Source organism: Myiozetetes cayanensis, unplaced genomic scaffold (genome assembly GCF_022539395.1).
Source record: "Myiozetetes cayanensis isolate MyiCay16 unplaced genomic scaffold, myiCay2020 scf4, whole genome shotgun sequence".
In the NCBI taxonomy this organism is placed as follows: domain Eukaryota; kingdom Metazoa; phylum Chordata; class Aves; order Passeriformes; family Tyrannidae; genus Myiozetetes; species Myiozetetes cayanensis.
In genome coordinates, this window is record NW_026087631.1 from 71,934,440 (window position 1) to 71,956,470 (window position 22,031).

The 22,031-nt window shown below is 54.7% G+C and overlaps 1 protein-coding gene across 3 annotated transcripts in view; it reads right to left on the bottom strand.

Annotated features, from left to right (window-relative positions):
- MAPK4 (mitogen-activated protein kinase 4) overlaps window positions 1-22,031 on the bottom strand; it is a 44,342-nt gene that overhangs the window by 7,778 nt on the left and 14,533 nt on the right. For 2 of the 3 annotated variants that reach the window (XM_050328877.1, XM_050328878.1), the window contains exons 2-3: window positions 12,239-13,669; window positions 3,506-3,650 (exon numbers count right to left, since the gene is read on the bottom strand). In XM_050328877.1, the coding sequence (XP_050184834.1) occupies window positions 3,506-3,650; window positions 12,239-12,784 (691 nt within the window). In that variant the 5' untranslated portion in view covers window positions 12,785-13,669. Of the gene's footprint in view, window positions 1-3,505; window positions 3,651-12,238; window positions 14,041-22,031 lie in introns of those variants that run through there. The other variant, XM_050328879.1, reaches the window with a different exon arrangement.

Consider the following 22,031-nt stretch of genomic DNA (forward strand, 5'->3'; position numbering starts at 1 on the left):
CAACACCGACACTGGCCCAGCTGGTCACCATCGCACCACGCACCCGCTCACATCAGCTACTCAGAGCAAGACAAAGCCACAGGAAAAGCACAAATGACAGAGGGACGCCCTTCCAACACCAATCCTAGCAAAATAAATTCACTTTTTTTTTCCACAGAAAAACTCGTTTTAGGTCACTCTTAGAGATTCGCAGCACGGCTCCAGGGGAAACTAAAGATAACCACCAGGAAACCAACACCTCGTTGGTCAGTCTAATTCCCAAACTGTGACCAAAATTACTGGGCACTGAAAGCCACAAAGGCTTGGTGGCTGTTCCCTCAGTGCAGCCCCAGCCACTGCTCACCAAGGGTACCTGGCAGCCAAAAGGCACCGTGGTTAGTCACACAAAGAAGCTGCTAATGCAACACTGGAAACCTTGAATTATGGCTCTCAGGAAACACAATTCTCCTCCATTATCCTCTATTCATGTAATTCCCAGGGACCTTTTTCTGAAGGCATTAATTCCTGAAAAGAAAAACACGACCTACAGGCAGGATAAACGCAGTGTGCTGTCGTTACCTCGGGAGAGAACAAGCAGCTCTGCATCACATCTTGGAAAAGGGAACCCTTCTCCAGGCTTGCAGCCAAGTCCTGGGGAAGCACCCAAGGCCTGTGAGTAAGCCCTGATCCCATGGGGAGAGTCCCTGTGCCATCTCCTGGCTCTGTCCCGCTGGTGAACCCCACGGAGATCTGCAAGGACAGATCTTTTCTCCTTTTTACTCCTTCTCTCACGTTCACTCCCAGTTCCACTGACAGTGCTTTCAGATAAGCTTCAGCAGCAGAAGGTGGAAAAGTCACTGGAGGGAGCTGTAGCTGCTTAGTTATGGACGCTGTTCCCTGTTTTCCAGGGAAGAGCAGTGGGGAGCTCTCCAAGGGTCTGCAAACCGGATTTCAGCTGATGGAGATGCTCCTCGCTCCTGCAAGCTCTGGGATAACCAGCTTTGTTGTGTAACCCCCCCAGGGCCGTGCCAAGCCCGACGCTGCTCCTGCCACCGCAGCTGACAGGCTGCAGGGGAGGGGGTTTGGGGGCCCCTCTCTGCTGGATGTTCATTAATTTGTGCAGGAGAACGGAGGCAGTGAGTGACACCTCTTCCTAATAACCGATCACCTCAATTTACCTGCGCTGCTTTAAGCACACCAGACAGACCGCTGAGTTAATTACATTGATTTATGCCAAGCGCTCCTTTCAAATTGTGCCACTGACGCACACTCAAAAAAACCCTTTAATCCAGTGCGAGGCAATTACTGCAGGTTTGCAGCTTTCTGGCAGCTACATCGCTGCCACCTCCCACGGGGTGTCTGCTGGTGACCCAGGACTCTCCTGAAGTCTCACCCTGCAGGGACGGGGCCTGCAGCTGGCTGGGGGAAAACTCCTTCTCCCCAAGCAGAGAGGGGTAAAGCAAAAGCAAGGATGAACCCCTGTTGTTGTATTTTAGCTGTTCCGAGGGGCTGGGCTCTGTTCTCCCCTCCTTGGACAGCAGCAGATGAAAGGTGGACACCATGGTCACCCTGCCTGCTGTCAGGCTCCCACCCTGGCCTTTCTTTACTTACTGGCATAGGAGGAGGCTAGGAAAACAGGGCATAAGGCCAGAGCCTTCCCATAACAACTCCACAGGCTATTTTTAAAGCAGCCAAAAAGGAACATGTATTTTGAGCTTCGGTTTTGATTCCCCACCCATTAACTAAGTACCCTGCCAGCATCTGGGGGCTTATTAAGCGACTGCACTGGGCTAGAGAGCAGAGAAGAAGGGATGCTCACAGCGTGTGTCTGGCCGAGCCCAGCCTGTGATCTGCCAAATTCCATCTCGTCCTCTCTAACCTGCTGTGGATGCTCAGGAACCAGCCTGTAAAGCGGGCTCTTGGCTGCTCTGGGGCAGAAATATCTCCAAGGCACACTCCATCCCGTCTAAGGCACACAGCAAACAGAGCCCAGATGAGCCCCCGTCCTGGGGCTATTTTTGCCTCTGCCTTGACCATGAAATGAGCTCTAAAGACCAGCCTGGACACCCCAGTGGTGTCAGCCAGTGTACCTTTCTACCCTGGGGTGCAGCATCTCCCAGCGAGACCAGAAAAGGCCCTGCATCTGCAAGGACAAGTGGCACGTGGAGATGTCCCTGCTCCTGGAATACATCCCGAGGAAACAGCAGGAGCAGCCGGGTTGGATGCGCAGTTTGCAAAGCTGAAGTCCCTGGATGTGAAAATTCTGGGGAGACTGAGGACAAGAGGAAGGTAGGAACGGGAGGCAACTTTAAGGATCTTCTCAAAATTATACTGACTGCTTATTTTTCAGCTTTCACAGAGGAAACAGGGAAGCTGCAAGCGGGAGCGGGGAGGGAGCAGCAGAGCAGCTGCAGCCAAGCACTGGCTGCGGAGCTCTGCGGTGCGCTGAAGTATCTGTGAAGAAAACCTCCTCCTCCATTATTAATGGGTCTAATTATTTATTTACACAACCCTGAGAAAACAGCTGCTCACAAAACATGTTAAACCTTGTCATTCAGGACGCTGACGGGCGACGGAGAGACGACTGAAGCTGCACACCTCGGGCAGGGAAGCAGCTCCTTCGACAGGCAGAGAGCAGCTGCTTCACCCCCAAATGAAGGGCTCCTTGTCCCAGCTTGGGAAGCACAGCTCTGCTCCTGACAACAGCAGTTTTGGGACCGCATCAAATAACTTCTTGCCTCTCGGGAGCACCAGAGCCGAGCTTCGGATGCTGCAGTGATAACTACGAGCTTCTTGCTGTGCTTCTGTTGCTTTCTTCTCCTTGCACTGCACCTTTACAGCCCCCATACCTGCTCACAGGAAAATCCTGAAAATGGCTGAAAGTGGGCAGTGGCATTCAAATGTCTACACTCAAGGAAAAGAAGTACCTTGAAGAAGCCAACCGCTATTTGAATCCTTGGCTCAAAGCACAAACCTCTTCGGACAGGGCACCATTATGTCCCGTCCTTACATGCCACCCTATGTTTATTTTTTAGCATCCTTCCTCCCAACAAAAAGCTCTTCTTTTCTGCTGGACACACAGAAACAGAAAAAGGTTTTGTTGTTCCATCAGAGCTGCTCTTTGTTGAAGGTTTTCCTTTTGGCAGCAGACAGTCCCCTGCCCGGCAAGGCTTGGCACGGAGGCACCGCCGACCCTGGCCAGCCTCGGACACCCACGGGGTGCAATCACACCATGTGGCCTTCCCAGGGAAGCACAGGAAACCTGAGTGAAGAACCAAACCATTCTCCATCCCTAAGGGAAGTTCTCACCAACCAAGGGACCCTCTAATAACGGCAGGGGCTGCACAAGTGAGGCGTGTTCAGGGGACATCCCTCACGTGGAATAACCAACCGCAGCATCCCTGCAGCGATGTCTTGGCTGGCAGGGAGAGGAGGGGATTCCCTCTGCCCTGCTAGAAAGCCTCAGGATTGGGCAGCAAGGAAGGAGGGAGCAAAAAAACCGAATCAACAGGGGCCATAAACCTACCAGCAAAGAGCATCCTTCCCGTCAGCATCTCGGCCAGGATGCAGCCGGCCGCCCACATGTCGATGGCTTTGGTGTAGTTGTTGGGCGAGAGCAGGAGGCGAGGGGAGCGATACCACTTGGTCACTAAGCCTTCTGAGAGGTAACCCTGAAAGAGCAGAGAGGGAGAAGGTCAGCAAGGAGAGCTGGGGGGTGGTTGTCTGTCGTGCAGGAAGCAAAGACATGAGGTACACCACTGGAGACAGAGATGCTTCAGTGCTCCGGGAGGCAAAGCACTTATTTGCTGTTCTGTCACCATGGTACTGAAGCGTGTTCTGCAAAGGACAGATGGCTTCAGGAGCGCGGATTTGCAGGTCACACCTGCACAGGTCATTCCAGGTCACCTTTAGAGTACCTAGATCTACTCTATAAATCCCAGTCCCCACCTCTGAGACATGCTGGAAGTTAAGCACATTATTTAAGTACTTTCCTGGGTCCCTGCTAGAACCCAGCAGTGTGTCAAGGAAGCCTTTCCCAGCTCAGGACCCCAAGCACAGTGCTCAGTTTCCAAACGTTACAAGCCTGCAATCTTTATCTCATTCCATTTCCAGTTAGTCCTGTACCTGCAGTCCTTCCATGGCTGGTAACAGCAACCTACGTCCTGCTGAACTCCCACGGATCCAACTTCCAGCACTGATGCTGGAAATGAATTTCTATGGGTCAGGAGCCCCCCAGGGGAGCCCAGGCAAGAGCAGCCACCAGTGGATCAGCCCAGAGGGTGCCAGGGGGGACAGAAGACCCGAGCAGAGGTGGCAGAGGGAGCGTGTGGGGCTCCGGGAGGGCAGTGCCCGGAGGATGCACTCAGCAGGATCCAGCCCCCTCCCAGAAGCCTGGTGAGTTCACCCCACCTGAGTGCTCAGGATGCTGCTGCAGTGAACCCCGCACGTCCTGGGAACTGCGGGCAAGCCCACGCAGGAAAACAAGGGGACTGTCAGAGAAACAGATTTAGGGAGGAACGTCAGTGCCACGCGGAAGGAAAGCCTCCTGGACCAGCAGATGTCTTACAGCATTGCTGAGTGGGTAACATAGCTGCCAAGGGCTCCTAGCCAAGGCTCCTGAAAATAAGACGGCATGGGATAAGTGGGAAAGCCCTTCTGGGGAACATCTAGCTGATGCAGAGACAGGAAAGCCTGCACTGAGCCTGAGCCCGGCCTAATAAATCCCCTCCCTCCCCTGCCACCCTGCTGGGGGGGCAGATCCCCATCCTCTGTCCTGCTCTGCCTTCAAGCAGGGTGGCCAGCCGGGATGCCTGACCCGGATTTAGAGGAGCTCTCGGCAGCACCCACGGCACCGAGACCAAGCGCCGTCGTCCCTTTGTGCCACGGCCCTCCCGCTCCTGAACTCCCCCGGGACGAGCACCATGAGGGCTGAGCAGCTCCTGCTGAAATCAAGAAAGGGCTGGGCTGCTCAAGCCTGCAAATAGCACTGGCATCCCAGGGGATGGCCCAGCTCCCTCCACTCCCAAGCTCCGGGTGCGTGGCTGCCGTGCCAAGGCGGGGAGCCCGAGCACTTCCAGCCACCCCCTATGCAAGGCAAGGCTTAAAACCAGAATTTTACCATTTATGCAGATTCAACCAGACAGAAAGACCGCGAGCAGAAGCATATTAATTAGTTCTAATTAAGATGGAGCACTCATCCTCACGACAATATTCTGTGGATTCAGCCTTTTCTGCACTGAAGAACCACTGGAATCTGGGCCACACGGATGGCCCCCTCACCGGGATAACGCCGGAATGTTCACAGGTGGCATTTTTCTGTACCAAACACAACGCATTAACAGAAGGGAGTGGATTGAAACGCGGCAGAAGCGGCAAAATAAAATTTAAAATTATAAAGCTGAACTGCCTTTAAATGCCACGAAGCATTTGGAGAATGTCAAAAAATGCAACGACAGCACGAAACACACAGTTCGCATAAAAGCTTAGTTAAAAACTCCATCTCCACCGATTTGGTTTCACAGGCTGTTTTTTTTTCTACTGCAATAAAGCTGCAGTTGTGCTATTCGGCATCTCCTGGGATGTTACAGGATACATCTCTCCCCACCCAAACACGAGAGCAGTGCACCACCACAAACACCACCAGGTTCATCACGCTCCCCCTTCCCCCAGTGCAGGTTTTTGTGCCAACTTCCAAATGTGTGGGTCCTCGGGCTTTTAATCATGAAGGGCTTGCTTCTAAAAAGAACATTTTAATTCTGGCCTTCTTAACAGTAAGTTGTAATGGAGACTGATTAGCTGAGAAGTTTCATTTTAATGCTGTTGTATTTTTGCTAATGCTGCTCAATCAGAACCAGCACAAAAGCCCCCAGGCATTATCCGATCAAACCACCACTTCTCAGCTACTGCAATTATCCCCAACAATGGAGGCGCTGGTATTTATTGGAGAATCCCGAGAAAATAAACTTTTGAGGACTCTAAATCCAGGGCAATTCATAGCTGGAGCGATTTCTCCCAGCAAAGGAATGCCACTCTCGTGCCACCCAGCTCCCAGCACGGGAAGGACCCATGGAGAGGAGCGACCCACAGCTTCTCCCCATCCCACCCACTCGTGGGCCTTTCAGTCCGACCCCCACACAGCTTCCCACAGCATTCCACTGCTGGGCTCTCCACCTTATCCCTCCTTTTTCTCAGGGGGAAAATACCGGGAAGGAGTGATGGGTGGGGGAGGGTGTTTGAAAATCAAGGCTTTTCCCACCTGGCACGAGGTCCTCCAGTGAGAGAGCAACTGGACAGCACAGCGCCCCAGTCCTGAGCAGCTTATACAGACCCAACACTGCCTCTGCTCTGCCTCCACCGTGGCTAAAAACACCAGCTAGACCCTCATTTCTGTGAAATACACACATAAGTTCCTGTCCTACCACTCCAGGGAAGCAGCTACACTCCTGTGGATTATCAGTTTCCACAGGGCAATACCAGCACAGCCTCGGGAGCCGGGGTTGTGCAGCTGCTTGGACACTTGGACGAGGCTCCATCCGCACCTGGGTGAGGTCTGGGCTCAGCTCCCACCTGCGCTGCCAAGGCGGGGAGCCCGAGCACTTCCAGCCACCCCCTATGCAAGGCAAGGCTTAAAAACAGAATTTTACCATTTATGCAGATTCAACCAGACAGAAAGACCGCGAGCAGAAGCATATTAATTAGTTCTAATTAAGATGGAGCACTCATCCTCACGACAATATTCTGTGGATTCAGCCTTTTCTGCACTGAAGAACCACTGGAATCTCTTTTTAAAAAACAATGTAATGGAGTTGACTGAAAAACAGGAATGGTTTCAAGTCCAAGCCCTTCCATGCTACGTTTTTTTTCTTTGCTTGTTCTCAATTTTCAAGTATCATTTTCCTGCTTCTCCTCCGCTCCTCCGGCGTGTGTGGGAATGGCTCAGGCAATCTATAATGGTGATGAATTCACCACAGGTAGGATAAGCATCAAGTCACATCAAACAGCACACAGCAAGAGCGCTGAAAAGCAAAGAAAAAGGAGTGATTTCTCTCATCTTTACACAACACGGGTTTTGTGTGTTCCCTGTAATACCAGGAGGAGAAACAATTTAGGGCAGGTTCGGCTGCCTCCTGGAATCACACCGGTCACACCAGGCTGACCCTGCCTCCCAAGGGTGCCCAGGGAAGCTGGCACAGCATGGCAGTAGTGTCCCAAAACAACCATCATCCAAGCCTGGAGCTCCTCCCTGGAGCTGGAGGGACCAAGAGCAGGTTTCCTTGAGGGGACATGCAGGATCCCACCTACCGCAAACCAGGCAGCCCCTAACGCTGCAGACCAAAGCTTCTCCCGAGACTGTTTCACACTAAAACCCATCTTTCCGCAGTCAAAAAGCCACAGAGAAGCGGACCAGGAGCTCACAAACTGGAAATCCACCAGGATCCAACCACGGCCTGCATATCCAAGCCTCCATCCGCAACCAGACCGGGATTTCTGCTGCCGCGCCCGTGGGAGCCGGGTCAGCTCCGGGTGCAGATGGGGGACCCAAAATAGCAACAAGCCCAAGCTCTTGGAATAATCTCGGAGCAGCAGCAAGCTGCTGCCTCTCCACGGCAGCGTTTTTAACCTTATTTCTTAAAGAGGCAGGTGGGACACGTCCAGGAGGGGCTGTGGGGAGACGCCGGGCGTGCAGGAAGGCTGCTCCGCAACAAAACAAGAGAACGGCTGCTGTGTGCGGCTCCAGCAACTTGATGTTGTGTCCTCACGGCTCTGGGACGACAGAGTGCATTTATTTCAGGAGCACAGACCTCTAATGTGCCTCACCAGACGACAGGGGAGGAGAACAGCCCAGCCAGGGTCAGAGCAGGGAGGTTCAGTGCCGGCTGCACGGGACCACGAGCAGCTGCCCCCGGGGGCCCAACGTGGAGGGTGGTCCTCCCTGGAGGAGTGTGGAGCAAAAAAACCCCACATCCTCACCTCCTCTGAAGGCCTCCTCGTGATGACCCGCCTGGGAATGTTGTTGTTTTACTGCAGGGATACTGGAAGAGATTATGTTTGCGCTGACTAGCAAGTACGAAGTTGAGGACTTCAAAGGTTTGAGGTTGGTCTGCGAGCTGTTTAGCGCCAAGATCTCCCCCTGAAAGGGCTGCTGCGCTCCTCTAGTGTGGAATTCCTGCCAATTAACTCTGTAAGGGGACGTTGTCAACAGGCAAAGGGAGAGGGGGTCCCCCAAATGCTTTGGAGCACCAGGTAGAGCCCCTAGAAGAGACAATCTACGTCCTGTACAACACAGGGAGGACAAGGAACATCTTAGTTTGTGGTCTTGTCACCCGAGTGAAGACATTCAGGGAGTCTCTGCACCCCCACAGAACAGACATCCCCCTTGTTGTCCTCTCCAGACAGGAACACCCAGCTCCAAAACATTTATTATTTTAAAGTCTAGACACCCACTGGCACTTATGCCAGTTTTTAATGCCTGATTTTGCTATCTCCCTGTTCTCCCACGCCTCCTGCCCACCACGAGCTGAGGGAGGACAGCGCCTCACCTTTACCCCTCCCTCCCAAACTTGGTGCAGATGGATCTGGACTCTCATTCGGAGCCAAATACATTTGTTGGGGCACAAAGAGTGGGGATGGATGGATGGATAGGTGGGCAGCTGAACATGCCCATGGAGCCTCTGAAGGGCAGGGGCTGGAGCATGGGGGGCAGGCAGGACCCTGAGGCTGCAGAAAGAGGGGCCAGTGGGGAAGGTGAGGTGCTTGAATTCACTAAGGAGGTGGGTAATGAAAGAGGAAATGCTCAGCTTTGCCAGCCCTGCATAAGAATGAGAACCTCATGGAGGCTGGAAATATCCCTTATGCTCGTCTCCAACCCTCCTTCTCTCACCATTTGGGCACTGAGGTGTGTGGCAAAGCATTCAAACCACAAACAGCAGCGACCCAAGAAAAAGGGAGTTGTTCAAGAGGGATAAACTCCCAGGGATAAAGAGCAGTAAGACGGAAGAGAAAGGAGCCTGCGCGGCTGGATGGAGAGCAGCGGGGAAGAGACAGCATGGCAGAGAGAGGGGATGCACACAGGATCATCTCCTGAGGGTCCTCTCCTCCCACACCTGATACTCTGTGCCTTGGAGGTGTTTGTAGGTGCATGTATCTGAGACAGGGCTCAAATTTAGGCTGTCAGGTCCGAGCAGCCTGTGAAGGTGCAGACCCTGATCTGGATGTGGCTTTGGCAGCTGGAAGTTCACCTCGTTTGTTCCAGGGAAGCTTCAGGCAAAGGGAAGCCCCCGTGCTGCCCTCACCACACAGAAAAAGGGATTTGAGCAGTCAACACCAGCCAGATGGGGGGAGAAATGCAGCCAAAGCTGCTCTGCTTTGAAGCTGGTGAAGGCCAACACCTCAGTGTGGTCCATGGCATCTTCCAGAGCTGGAGATCTCTCCCCTTCCCACCAAGTTATCCTAATTCAACATCTGCCTGCTGGAAGTCATGCAAACAGAACATCTTACCAGAGAAGGGCTATTATTTAGGTGGTATCTGTATTTCCAAACTGCACTTAAAACTCTGCTCACAATCCACCGTGGTTCTTATTTGCCATTTTATCACTCAGCAGGATGGTTTGGAGTCCGAGAAACATCAGGTCAGGAGAGCAGTGACCTTCTAGACAAACAACACCCACAAAACCTGTAATTTTTTTGTGTTAGCAGAACGCAGCCACCAGCAGTCGCATATTCCACACACAAAACATGCTCAGGGAAACATATCCAAGTGCTTTTAGGACGACCCTTCCTCCCTTCAAAGGCTTGCAAGGAACCATTACTGTAGAGGTGTAGCTCTGCACTGCCTTCAGAGCTTTGGATCTACTGGGTCTCCAGACAGTTAAACAAACCAGGGAGCAGGATTTCATCTGTTCTTGGGGAGCTCTGCGCTGGTACCCGTTGGCAGCACCAAAACCTGGGGTGTGAGGATCCCCGTTCTGCTCCGTGCTGGTTCCCCCCCTCCCACTGCTCCTCCTGCAAGAGCAGGGGCCAACAAGGAGCTTATAAATCTGTATGAGCCCTTGAGGAGAGAGGAGGTTTGAAAGAGAGGTTCAGAAAGGAATTGATTTCTCTGAGTCATCTGAGAAGCGCCGGACATCAAAGGCGGGACTGACCCGCAGCCCACCCAAGCCCTCCGTCACCCAGCTTTGGCAAACACAGCCCTCCCCACCGCCAGGGATTGCCAACATCTGACACAATCTGCGAGGCTGCTGTCTTCAGCTCTGCTCTGGAGCAGTTTTCTCTGCCCGCCGAGGCTCTGAGGGGCGTTTCTGCAGTGATGCTCCAGGCTCCCAACCCACGAGGAACCGGAGGATGCTCGTGCAGCGGCACCTTGCAGAGTTACATCCCACCCCACGAAGCTGCAGCCCTTGACAGCTCTTTCCACTGCACTGGCTGTTATGAAGGCAGCAGAGAATTGCTTAGAAATAACAGTAACTGTGCAGCACACATGAACAGACGACTCCTACCCTGATCCTGCAGTCCCTGACAACAGGATGCTCCTCAAATCAGCGACTTTCTGTGTTCGTGCAGCCCTGGCTTGTTTGCAGGGGTCTTCTCTGGGAGTCACCCTCCTCAAAAAAGCAAACCACACATTTGAAGAGCCAGGAGCCTCTTCCCAAGCTGGGTCATAAGTAACTGGTGAGGAAGGGGCACAGAAAGGGCAGGAAGCAGTGCCAGGGACCCCTGCCGCTCACTCCCCGGTGTCCTCTGCAACCTTCTTTCTTTTACACAGGTTTTGTTTCTTCCCAAATCCTTGGGAAAACTTGAAAACAGGGCTCAGCTTCAGGATCATGAGACTGTCTTTTCGCCACCCTGTTCCCTCTCCCCTTCTCTTTTCCCCCTGCACAAAACAACAGTGCCCAAATCAGAGCCACGCTGGGCAGGAACCCGCTGGAAGATGCAAGGTGTGTTTAAACCTCGGCCCAGGCACAACAGCGGTTCCGTGGCTGACTCTGAACTTGCCCACGGAAACACCCAGCTCAAGAAAATACATTTTATCTCGTCTTGCAACACCAAGCGGTAGCTTCAATCAGAAGCCTGCTGCAGGCTGCACACACCACAGGTAACTTTGCTTTCTCCCAGGAACATGCGGATCCACAAGCTGATGAAGCCTCCACCGTGTTCCTCCACTGCTCAGAAGCTCCAGCCTGGAAGGCAACCTGCTTCAAACACTTGCATCCCCCTTCAAAGCCCATTAGCATCAGGACCGTGCGTTACAGAGCCCTCTCACCAGTTCTCCCGGCCTCCCTCCCTCCCTCCCACCCTGGCTGCCTGCTGTCAGCAAACCAGGCTGCACTGGTCACTCACCACTACTGCACTGCAATGAAACACCAAGGAATTTTGTGTCTCACTTGAATCTTGACCTTGGATGAAAGGATTTGACTGAATCTCACAGACCCATCCCTCTCTCCCTGTCTTAAAATGAATGTAACTCAAAGAAAAACGGGTTTTTAAGAAGTGGGTTGGCTCCAAAGTGAGGACAAAGCCAAGCAGAGTGGGCGCAGACGTTCCAGGTGCCTTTTCCATGTGCTTCCAGCAGCTCGTGTTTTGTAACAGCAGCAAAGCAAGAAACACAGAGCTTAGTCACTCAAGTAAAGCAAGCAAACACACGCCTCCTCACAGTCCACTGCTGAGATGGAATAAAACACCTGAGAATACATTTGATACATAAGCCATAAAGCAATGACAGACACTGAAACGGCACTCGAACCCTTCCAGTGCCCTCTCTGCAGCGTTGCAGCACTGGAGAGCCCTGGGGCACGCTTGGCAGAGCTCAGTCCTTGGGCTGTGCCTGGAAAACATTCAAGGCCAGGTTTGGCTCAGGGGCTCTGAGGAACCTGACCCAGTGCAAGGTGTCCCTGCTCGTTGCAGGAGGGTTGGGCTAGATGAGTTTAAAAGTCCATTCCCACCCAAATTATTCACAGGGGGTTAGAGCACGGTGCTAGTAACACCAAGGCTGTGGGTTTGGTCCCCCTACGGGCCACTCACTTAAGAGTTGGACTGGATAGGTCCCAACTCGGAATATTCTGTGGTGTGATTCTACCAAAACACGCCTTGGCTTGGGGCGAAGGAGAGTGATCACCAGCAGTGACCCCCCCAGCAGGGCTCAGAGCTGCCCAGGACAGCTTCTCCCCAGAAGATCCACCACGGTCCAGCCACCCCACCCCACCAGCATCCCGTGCCTTCCTCCCCGAGCCAGCGCCGGCCCCGGCAGCCGGGCACCGCCTACCTTGTGTGAGTAGTGCTGGTCCACGATCCGGGCCAGCCCGAAGTCGCCGATCTTCAGCACCAGGTCCTCCGTGCTGATGAAGATGTTGGCCGGCTTGAGGTCGCGGTGCAGGACGTTGGCCGAGTGGATGTACTTGAGCCCGCGCAGCAGCTGGTACATGAAGAGCTTGGCGTGCTCCTCGGCCAGCTTGCCCTGCTCCAGCAGGCGCGCCAGGTCGGTCTCCATGTACTCCTGCACGATGTACACCACGTTGAACTTGAAGAAGTCGCCGCGCAGGTTGGCGCCCTTGGGCCCCAGCACCTCGTAGACCTTGACGATGTTCTCGTGGTCCAGGCGGCGGATGATCTTGATCTCGCGGAAGGCGTGCTTCATGCTCCGCGCGTCGCCGATCGTGATCTTCTTCACCGCCACTTTGCGGCAGCTCTTGCTGTCCAGGGCCGACAGCACCAGCCCGTTGGCCCCGAAGCCCAGGGGGCGGAAATTCACGAAGCGGCAGCCCAGGTCGTACCCGTACATGCTGGCGATGCAGTCGCACTTCTCTGCCATGTCGGCTTCCTCTCCCTCGTCACTCGGAGAGCCGGGAGAGTCTCAGAGCTTCCAGGTCAGGAACGCGGTTGGAAATCAAGCCCCTCATCGTCACTTACAGGGGCTGGCAGGGGGGGTGGTCTCGCTCGGAGCCCATCACTTCTGAGGTGACACAGAGTGAAAGTAAATCTGAGCACACACACGCACACACACACATGCACACACACACAGAGAAAGAAAATGTTCTGAGCTGGGTGAGCAATCAAGGGCTGGAAGAGACTTCGCAAGCAGCGTGGAGAAACACAGCCCAGCGATCTCTAGCAAAACAGGAAAGTTCTTTTTCTTGAGACTAGAAGATCAGCACTGCTACATTTTTCAGCCCCTGCCTCGTCTCCCTTCCCCGGTATCCTGGAGACGGCGCCGAAGCGCGGGGCTGGTGGCACAGGAGGATGCCCAGCCCCACGCCCCTGACGTCTCAGTGCCGGGGCAGCCGGCCGGCCCCGCTGCGGGGCAGAGCCCAGAGCAGCCCCATGGCCCCTCCGCTGCCCCAAACCCTCCCTGCCCACAAGTCCTGGCAGTGCTTTCCCCACCAGCGAAGCGCATCCAGGCACCGTCCGGGCCCCCCAGCCGTCAGCAAAGCTTCGCCCTCCTCGTCGCTCCCTCTCCGCGACAGGCAGACCCCATCCTTGGCACACAGAAATCCCGAGGGCAGCAAATGTTCCGCAGACCGAAAACTCAGTTTGTTGGCGGCCTTCAGAGCAGCGAGTTTCCACGTCTGCACTCCCAGCACCTTCCCCTTGTGCGTCCTTCCCCGGCGGAGCCGAGCGCCGCCTGATCGTTACAGCCCGACGAGGAGCTCCTGTGCTGCGCAGCCCCGTTATCCCTCAGCAGGTCTCAGCCTCTCTCCTGGAAGAGAAGAGGAGACGGATTCATTTTATACCAGCACAGCCCATGCCCTGCCTACGTAACAGCTTGCTGAAGGTTAACCATGAGCAAAACCGTGACCTTTCGGAGGCTCATTAGTTATCCCCTCCAAACGCACGCAGCATCACCGGCATTTTTCAGCTGCTTAATTCTCCCTTTTTCCATCTGCAAGGCTCCTCTCTCTCCCCTTTGCTGCCCTTTTTTTTTTTGTAATTCTCCTGAAGATGTTGCGGAGCAGTTTGCGAAGGCTGAGCAGCGTGCCATGCCTCCCGTGTGAGCCGCACCGCCAGGAAAGCGCAGAAATGAGGGTGCAATCCCCTCCCTGCCGAGCAGCTGGGAGGGACGTGGAGCATTTCAGCTTATGACAACCAAAACTGCTTGGGCAAAAGAGGTGGCTGGCTTTGTAGAAAAGCCTTTAGAACTGGCGGTGGGGGTGGGGACACCCCCGGAATTCGGGGTCCCACTGCAAGCCTAAGGAGCAGCCTGGGGATGCCATCTGTGGTCCTCTTTGAAAGCCTAACTGGACAGGTAAATACATATACATGAATGATACAGCATTGAAGTTGGTTTTTTCACCCTCTCTTGCTGTGAAAAGACTTAATGACACCCTTGGCACTAAGAAGCTGGAGCAGACGAATGTGGACCCAACACGAGCCGGGTGAGCAATGGCAGCAAGCTGTGGTGTCTCTGGAGTGTAATCCCATATTTCAAAGCCTCTCTGCCAACCCAAGCTCCCTTGAGTAAGGGAGGAATCTCTCATCAAGATAGGCTCACTGCCTTTTAAAGAAAAAGGAACTTGCTGGCACCATGGTAGACCCTCACCCCACTGCTGGCAAAGGCATAACAGGCAGATACCAACATCTGCTGGGGGCCAGGGTACAGATTTAGCCGGAGAAATCTCGGTATTTGTGGGATTTTCCTAACAAAATGTCATTTTCCAGCAGCAGGTGACCATGAGAGGGTGGCCACGGGCCAGGGATCGCTTCTCGCAGCTGTCTGAGTTGGGAAAAGAGAGCTCCAAGCCCTCAAAGCGCTTTAGGTTTTCCAGACAAGGCACCGTGATTTTTAACCTGCAAATACTTCACCTGGAATCAGAAGGGAAGAAAAGGCCTGAAGCTCTAGGAAACAGCTGGGCTTTTTCTTCCAGATGACCAGCTCAAAGCTTTCAACCTACCGCGTCTCCCTGCAGATGTGTACGGATCTCAGAGGAGCAAGGAAATCTCTCCTGCCTGACTGTGGCCTTGTCCTGCTCCCAAACACCCTCTAACACATTTTGCTGCAGACCCACGTGCAGACGCCCCGTGCCACCCACTGAGGGGACCACCAGGTCCTTCTGAACCGAGGGAGACCTGCAGGGACCAGCCAGCTGCACAGCAAGGGCGGTGACCTTGCACTGGGACATCCCAGATTACCAGCTGCTCCCCGTGCTGCTTAGAGCAGGAAAACAAAATATAAAAAAATCACGGATCTGCTCCTGTCGGGTTCCTCATGCCGGAATAATGGCTCTGCTAGAGCCCTTAATCACCAGAGCTGCCCCATTAACCCGGCAGCGCATTCACAGCCTGGTCCTCTGCTCTGCACTCCCCAAGCACTGGGCATTGCCGGGGGGGCCCTCCTGCTCTCTGGCAGAAGTCACCAGGAATAATGACAGGGAAAATATTAAACACTGAGCAACCATGAACCGTTAAAGGTGGAAGAGAAACACTTCCAACACTCCAGGGCAGCCCAGAGCAGCAATCTGAAGAGGGAACCAGCTAACAGTTAAAATAAAGACGTACGGCCCATCTGACGGTGGGGAGGGATGTAGGCAGGGCAGGGATACCCTCTGAAGAGCATCTGCCAGCAGCTACCGAGCAGTCTGGCAAGCCTGCCTGCTCCTGTAGTTGGAAGCAAAAAATAATTACAGCCTCTTTTCAATCCAGCAATTATCTAATGCTGGGCTTTTGCACGCAAGGATTGAACAGAGGGAGAGCTGCTCCCGCCGTTAGGAAGTGGGGCAGCGCACAGCCGGAGAGCCTTGGTCCACAGTCAGAGGGAAGGGGAGGGGGAAAACTGGTGGGAAACGAGGAGTGAAGGGGAAAAAAGGAAGGTAAATAAATCCTGAGGCTCTGCAGGGAAAGGACACCCTGTGCAGGAAGGTCCCCCTTGCACTGTAACCCAGCTGCAGGGCCATGGAAAGGGAGGAGATGTTGACCAAACCCAGAGAAGGTGGTGGGGGTTCTGAGGACCACGAGGAGATTTTTAAGGGCAGGCTGGGACCTGATGAGCAACCAGAGGGCTACAAGGGCAGCTGCAGCAAGAGTGGAGCTTTTCCACTTGTGGTGAACCACCCCGAGTTTCCTGAGCCTGCGCTTAAGGGGGACCTCAGTCTCTGCATGGGTCCCCTGGACGTCTGAGGAGGAGAAGAAAACCAAGAAAAGCAACAAAAATTTCCTGCTGGCAGAGGGAAGCCTGTGAAACAAGGCTTGGATAAACACGGGCCAACAAGGTGCCACGTCAGGCGTGAGATCCACACTCTGTATCTCACCTCTCAGCCCCATCACCCAGAACCACCACGCTGCCCAGCTTTTTGGCACTGTGGTCCCAGTGGAAGTGCCCCTGCCCGTGACAGGGGGCTTGGAACTGGGTGATCCTTAAGGTCTCCTTCCAACCCAGACCCTTCTGTGATCCTACGAGCCGAACTCCAGAGGGGCTGCTGAGCCCAGGCGGCGCTGGATGGGATGTGGTGCGAGCTCCCACGCCGAGCTCCTTGGCTTACTCCAGATGCAAGGGAAAGGAACCGAGCTTTGCCTCGTCAGCTTAATTATTAATAATTAGTAGAGTCCTTAGAAGCACTGAAAGGGAAAATGCAACACATGGGACTAAAAGGGAAGAAAGGGCCCTATTTAGTCTCACAAGCAAAGCGACGGCCTTTGAGGTGCTCCAGGCTACGTCTCACAGCCCAGCTGAGTGATGACCCTGCAGCACCTTCCGCAACTGCAGGGGCCAAGGCAGAATCACCCCTAAAAAGATGGCCCCAGAGGATGCTGGTGGGATGCCCCTGTCCCTGATCTCATGGCTGGGTCTCTCTCACTGAACATCCGAGGAAAAGCTGCTGGCTCGTACAGGGAGAGGCACCACAGCTGAGGGACCAGCAGGCAAAGGTTCCCACAGGACTGCAAGACAGGCAGGTCAAACAGGGGGGGATTCTGCCCCTCTGCCCCCCCTGAGACCCCCCTGCAGAGCTGCCCCAGCCCTGGGAACAACAGCACAGGGACGTGGAGATGCTGGAGAGAGTCCAGAGGAGGCCACGGAGATGCTGCCAGGGCTGGAGCCCCTCTGCTCTGGAGCCAGGCTGGGAGAGCTGGGGGGGTTCACCTGGAGAAGAGAAGGCTCCAGGGAGACCTGAGAGCCCCTTGCAGGGCCTAAAGGGGCTCCAGGAGAGCTGGAGAGGGACTGGGGACAAGGGATGGAGGGACAGCACACAGGGAATGGCTTCCCAGTGCCAGAGGGCAGGGTTAGGTGGGATATTGGGAAGGAATTGCTGTCTGTGAGGGTGGTAAGGCCCTGGCACAGGTTGGGCAGAGAAGCTGTGGCTGCCCCTGGATCCCTGGAAGCATCCAAGGCCAGTTTGGGCAAGTCTTGGCACAACCTGGGGTGGTGGAAGGTGTCCCTGCCCATGGCAGGGGGTGGAACTGGATGAGTTTAAAGGTCTCTTCCAACCCAAACCCTTCTGGGATTTGAGGACTGACCGTAGTCTCTGCGTGCCCCTCTTATCTCCTCCTCCTCCAACAGAGACAACAGCAAACCCAAAGGCTCAGGCTGACCAGCCTTCCATGAAGGACTACAGGAGTTGTTTTTTTCCAGTCTCCTCCATCACCCACAAACCAGATGTTGCTTCTGACCAGTTATTTCATTAGGGGCACTAAAGCAAGGAAGAGCAGCGTGCACAGAGCCCGAGCGCTGCTCCCGAGCTATCCGAGCAGCTGCTGCCCGGACAGTGCAGCAGGACAACAACCATCTGACCACTTCAACGTGCTTTTCCAGTGGAGGGCTGCAGACAAGGCAGGGGGACACCCAGGATGCCAGCAACCCTTCCTCCCTTCTCTGTTCTCCGCGTGAGAATGCTGCAATGAAGAAGTGTTATTTCAGCGGCCTAATGGAAATCGCTGCCGAGACCGACGGTGGCCATAAAACCAGCAGCGATGAATACTTGGCTGCAGATGACGGAAATCGTGGTCAGCTTTTACGGCACTACAAACCAGAGCCTCAGGGGGTGTTTCGAGCCGACAAGGCCGGGATCTGATAGCCACTGAAAGAGCCAAATTCAGTGGGAGCTTCAGGGCAGGCTGCAGCACAACCCAGGCAACGGGTCCTGCAGCACCACAGAGGGTCAGGAGCAGCCCAACCCCTTGCTCCTGTGCTCAACAGAGGGTTTTGCTGGGCTGCTGGAAAGCAGCAGAACACAAAGGCACGCTACTTTTAAGGGGGCTGAGAGCTAACTTTACTCCCATCCCCTTTCCCACTGTCCTAGTTTAAATCCAGGGAAGTTTTGGGGTGCTTTCAGAAAGCACACACCAACAAATCTCCTGTCCTGCAGACCACGAACCCCATGGAGTGAATAAACGCGTGTGAAGCCAAAGTCACTGCTCAAACCTGCAGCACGGCCAGAGGGAAGGAACAGCAGCCCCCACAATGCCCAAGCTCCCACCAGCCTGCCCTCCAGCCACCTGGGAATGGATGGACGTGGAGAGCTGAGCGGGGAAAGGACGGGCTTGCTCATACAGGGAATCAAACCACCAGATCCCCAAAAGGCGCCGCGCATTTAAGAACAATGCAGGAGATGTAGAGACATGTTCCCTCCTGTTGAACACTGAACGTATTTTACGGTTTCAATTCACCTGTCACTCGTTTTTTTTCACCAAGAGCAGCTGCATTGGCTTCCTCTGCACACAGATTTTATAATTGGGACTCCTAGTGCAATGAAATACAAAGATGAGGGAATTCAGAAGTTTTCTTTCACTCTTCCGTTCTTCCTCTCTCTCTGTCTCTCCCCCTCTTCTCGGTGCAACGAAAGCGTTTGGCCTTGTGTTGCTGCCGGGATTTGCACTGACTTTTCTGCTCCCTTCACTCCTCCAAGGGCTCAGGGGGGCTCTGGGTGCCCTGACAAGGGCTCGGGGGGGCCCTATCTCAGCGAGCTCCCAGAACTTCCCAGCACAAAATCCAACGAGGACACTTCAATGAGCTCTTCCTTGTCACCGACCCCCTTCCGAGGGATGGGGATCTCTTTGGCTGGATGAATTCATTAAAGCTCAAGTGTCTGAATCAGATGCCTGTTATTAACAGGGCACCACAGGTGCTAATTAAAGGAGGATAACAGTGATCTCTCGCTTGAGCACCTTGCAAAGGGCTGGGTCCCGCCAACCATTACATCTCATCAGCCCTTTCAGCTGGGCTCAAGATTAAAGCAGGGAGGGGCTCTCAGGGGGCTGAGCTTATTCATTCACATCCCTCCTTCTCTTCACCCCAGCATCCCTCCCCTCCAGCAAAAGCCTTCCAGACGTCCTTTCTCCCTGCCTCAGCTCTGCTCCCCGTGCCACAGCATTCCCTCTGTGCACAGGAGATTCCACCTCCAGCCTGGAGGGGCCGAGCAGCACAGACCTCGCCGTGGACCGACACCAGGGAATCCAGTGCCCGTTGCTCCCGTGACGTCTTCAGACTTACTAAAGACTTGCCTGCCTTTAGGAAATCTCTCCAAGCTTTAGTCAAACTGCTGGAGTCACTGAAGCAGTGGGAGATAAGGACGAGGCTCCTGCTGCTCTTCACTCCCACGCCAGCGGCTGCCTCAAGGCTGAAACCTAATTAGTCGTCCCCGTCAATAAACGCGGCTCCTGGTGCTCATCAGTCCTGCAGGAACGTTCCACAGAGAGCCCCGGGGCAGGGTCACTCCTCGGGGCTGAGCACAGGTGAAGGCAAAGCTTCTGTTCTCCTCTTGGCAAACAGCCTCTCCCCTTCCCTCCTGCAGCTCCAGCTGTGCACCTCAGGATCTGGTTCCCTGCTTCACAACCTCCTGCACCGCCCAGGAGTACAAGGTGTCTATCATCCCAGCACGGGGGGTGGGGGCTCCATGCCCTGCCCCTCCCTGAGACCCTCGCACCCCCCAGCACTCCGCACGGGTGCTCAGGAGAAGCAGCGCACCAGGAGATCAGATCCGGCAGATGGGATCCCAGGGAAACAGGAAAATCACGGGGCAAGAACACACCCCAAAGAAACCAGCTGGATCTCAGAGGAAGGAGCTGTTCATACAATCATTAAGGCTGGGAAAGGCCTCTAAGATCATCAGCTCCAAACATTAACCCACTACCGCTGTGTTCACCACTAAGCCACGTCCACAGATGCCACATCCACCTGCCTTTAGAGCACTTCCAGGTTCCCCAAACCTCGTGGTGGACACAGCCAAGAAACTGCTGCCGCTTCAAAGGATGCTAAAGAACAAGAGACGCCCTTGTGCTGCGTGTCCTCAGCCACCCCCCTCGGCGCTGGGCTCCCCACCAGAGACACGCTGCTCTGGCACTCCAGAAATCATCACAGGCCTGTGCACGCACTGGGAAGCCTGGGACCTGCCTGGAAGCAAGCTGCCCAGCCAGAGGGCCGCTGTTGTGAGCTCCTCTGAACGAAGCTCTTGGTAATCATCAGTGGCAGAATGACCCCCCACCCCTACCCCGGGCAGGGTCAGACCCTCTTGAGCCAGAGCTGCTTACAGCAAAGAGTCAGAGATCACCACAGTCAAACCAATGGGTGCACTCCAGGTTTCTCAACATGGATTTAATCCTCCCAGCGTATTCCTTTGGGATCTGTCCTGCCCTGACAACCCAGCTGTACTGAATAACAGCCATGGGGTAGGCTCAGGAGCGGACCACATTCCTGTTTCTCTGAAAACAGTACTTATCCGACGTCTTTAATACCAGGATCCAAGCAGAAACTCATTAAGAAGATGAGTGGAGATGCCACCAGCTAAAAGCCAGAAGGCACCAAGTAGCACTGTCGTAGAAGGAAAGTAAAATCTCCATGAGCCTGCGGGAAAAGCCAGAGGGAAAAGGCAAAACCCAAGAGGAAATGGCCCAAGAACACTCCAGAGTCCTGGCTTGAACAGCAGTAAAACACACAAGTTACCCATGCCTAGCACTGTACCCTCTGTGAGTGGAGTAGCATCAGCCAGTACTGAAAAAGCAGTTTTCAGCACCTCTGCTGCCCAAACCTCTCCCAGGAAAACAGGAATTTTCCTTCTTAGCAGCTAGGGCACTTGTGGACAGGCCAAATTACACTGAGGGGAAAAGAAAGAAAAGGAAAAAAAAAAAAAAAGGAGAGAGAAAGAAAAATCAGACAGCGCTCATTAGTTCACAGAAAAGAACAGAAAACAAAGAAGAACTTGCTGACACTCGCAGGGGTTTTAAGCAGTGTGGGAAAGCCACCCGTCTGTCCCTGACCTGCTGGTCGTGGTCAGTCAGCCGTGGAGGGGCTGTGAGTGGCCGGACAGAGCGGGGAAGGGCCTCGCTTCCCAGCGGGACCCAGCACGGGAAACCGCTCCGGGGCTCGGCCAGACAGCCAGACAGCACCCAGACAGCGCCTGAGCAAACACAGCCCCAGCACAGCGCTCCCACCTGCCCCGCTGCCCCCCCGGGACAGGGCCCGTGCCACAACACCCCAGCTCAACACCCCAGATAAGACACCCCAGCCACAACACCCCAGCTGGAACACCCCAGCCACAACAGCCCAGCTCAACACCCCAGCCACAACAGCCCAGCTCAACACCCCAGCCACAACACCCCAGATGGGACACCCCAGCTCAACATCCCAGCCACAACAGCCCAGCTGGGACACCCCAGCTCAACACCCCAGCTGTAACACCCTAGCCGTGACATCCCAGATAGGACACCCCAGCTGTAACATCCCAGCTGTGACACCCCAGCTCAACACCCCAGCTGTAACACCCCAGCCTGGACACCCCAGCCAGGACACCCCAGATAGGACACCCCAGATAGGACACCCCAGCTCAACACCCCAGCCTGGACACCCCAGCCGTGACACCCCAGCCGTGACACCCCAGATAGGACACTCCAGCTGGGACACCCCAGCTGTAACATTCCAGCTGTAACACCCCAGCTGTAACACCCCAGCTGTAACCCCCCAGCTGGACACCCCAGCTGGCCCCTGTGAAGGCATCCTCCCGTGCCACACCGCCCAGGACAGCCGGACACCGCAGCCGGGGCGCTGCCCCAGAACCTCCGTCCCGAGCCCCCTCAGCCCCAGCCCCGCCAGCTGCCACCTTCCAGCCACACACAGGGGCCTTTGCTGGCTGACAAGG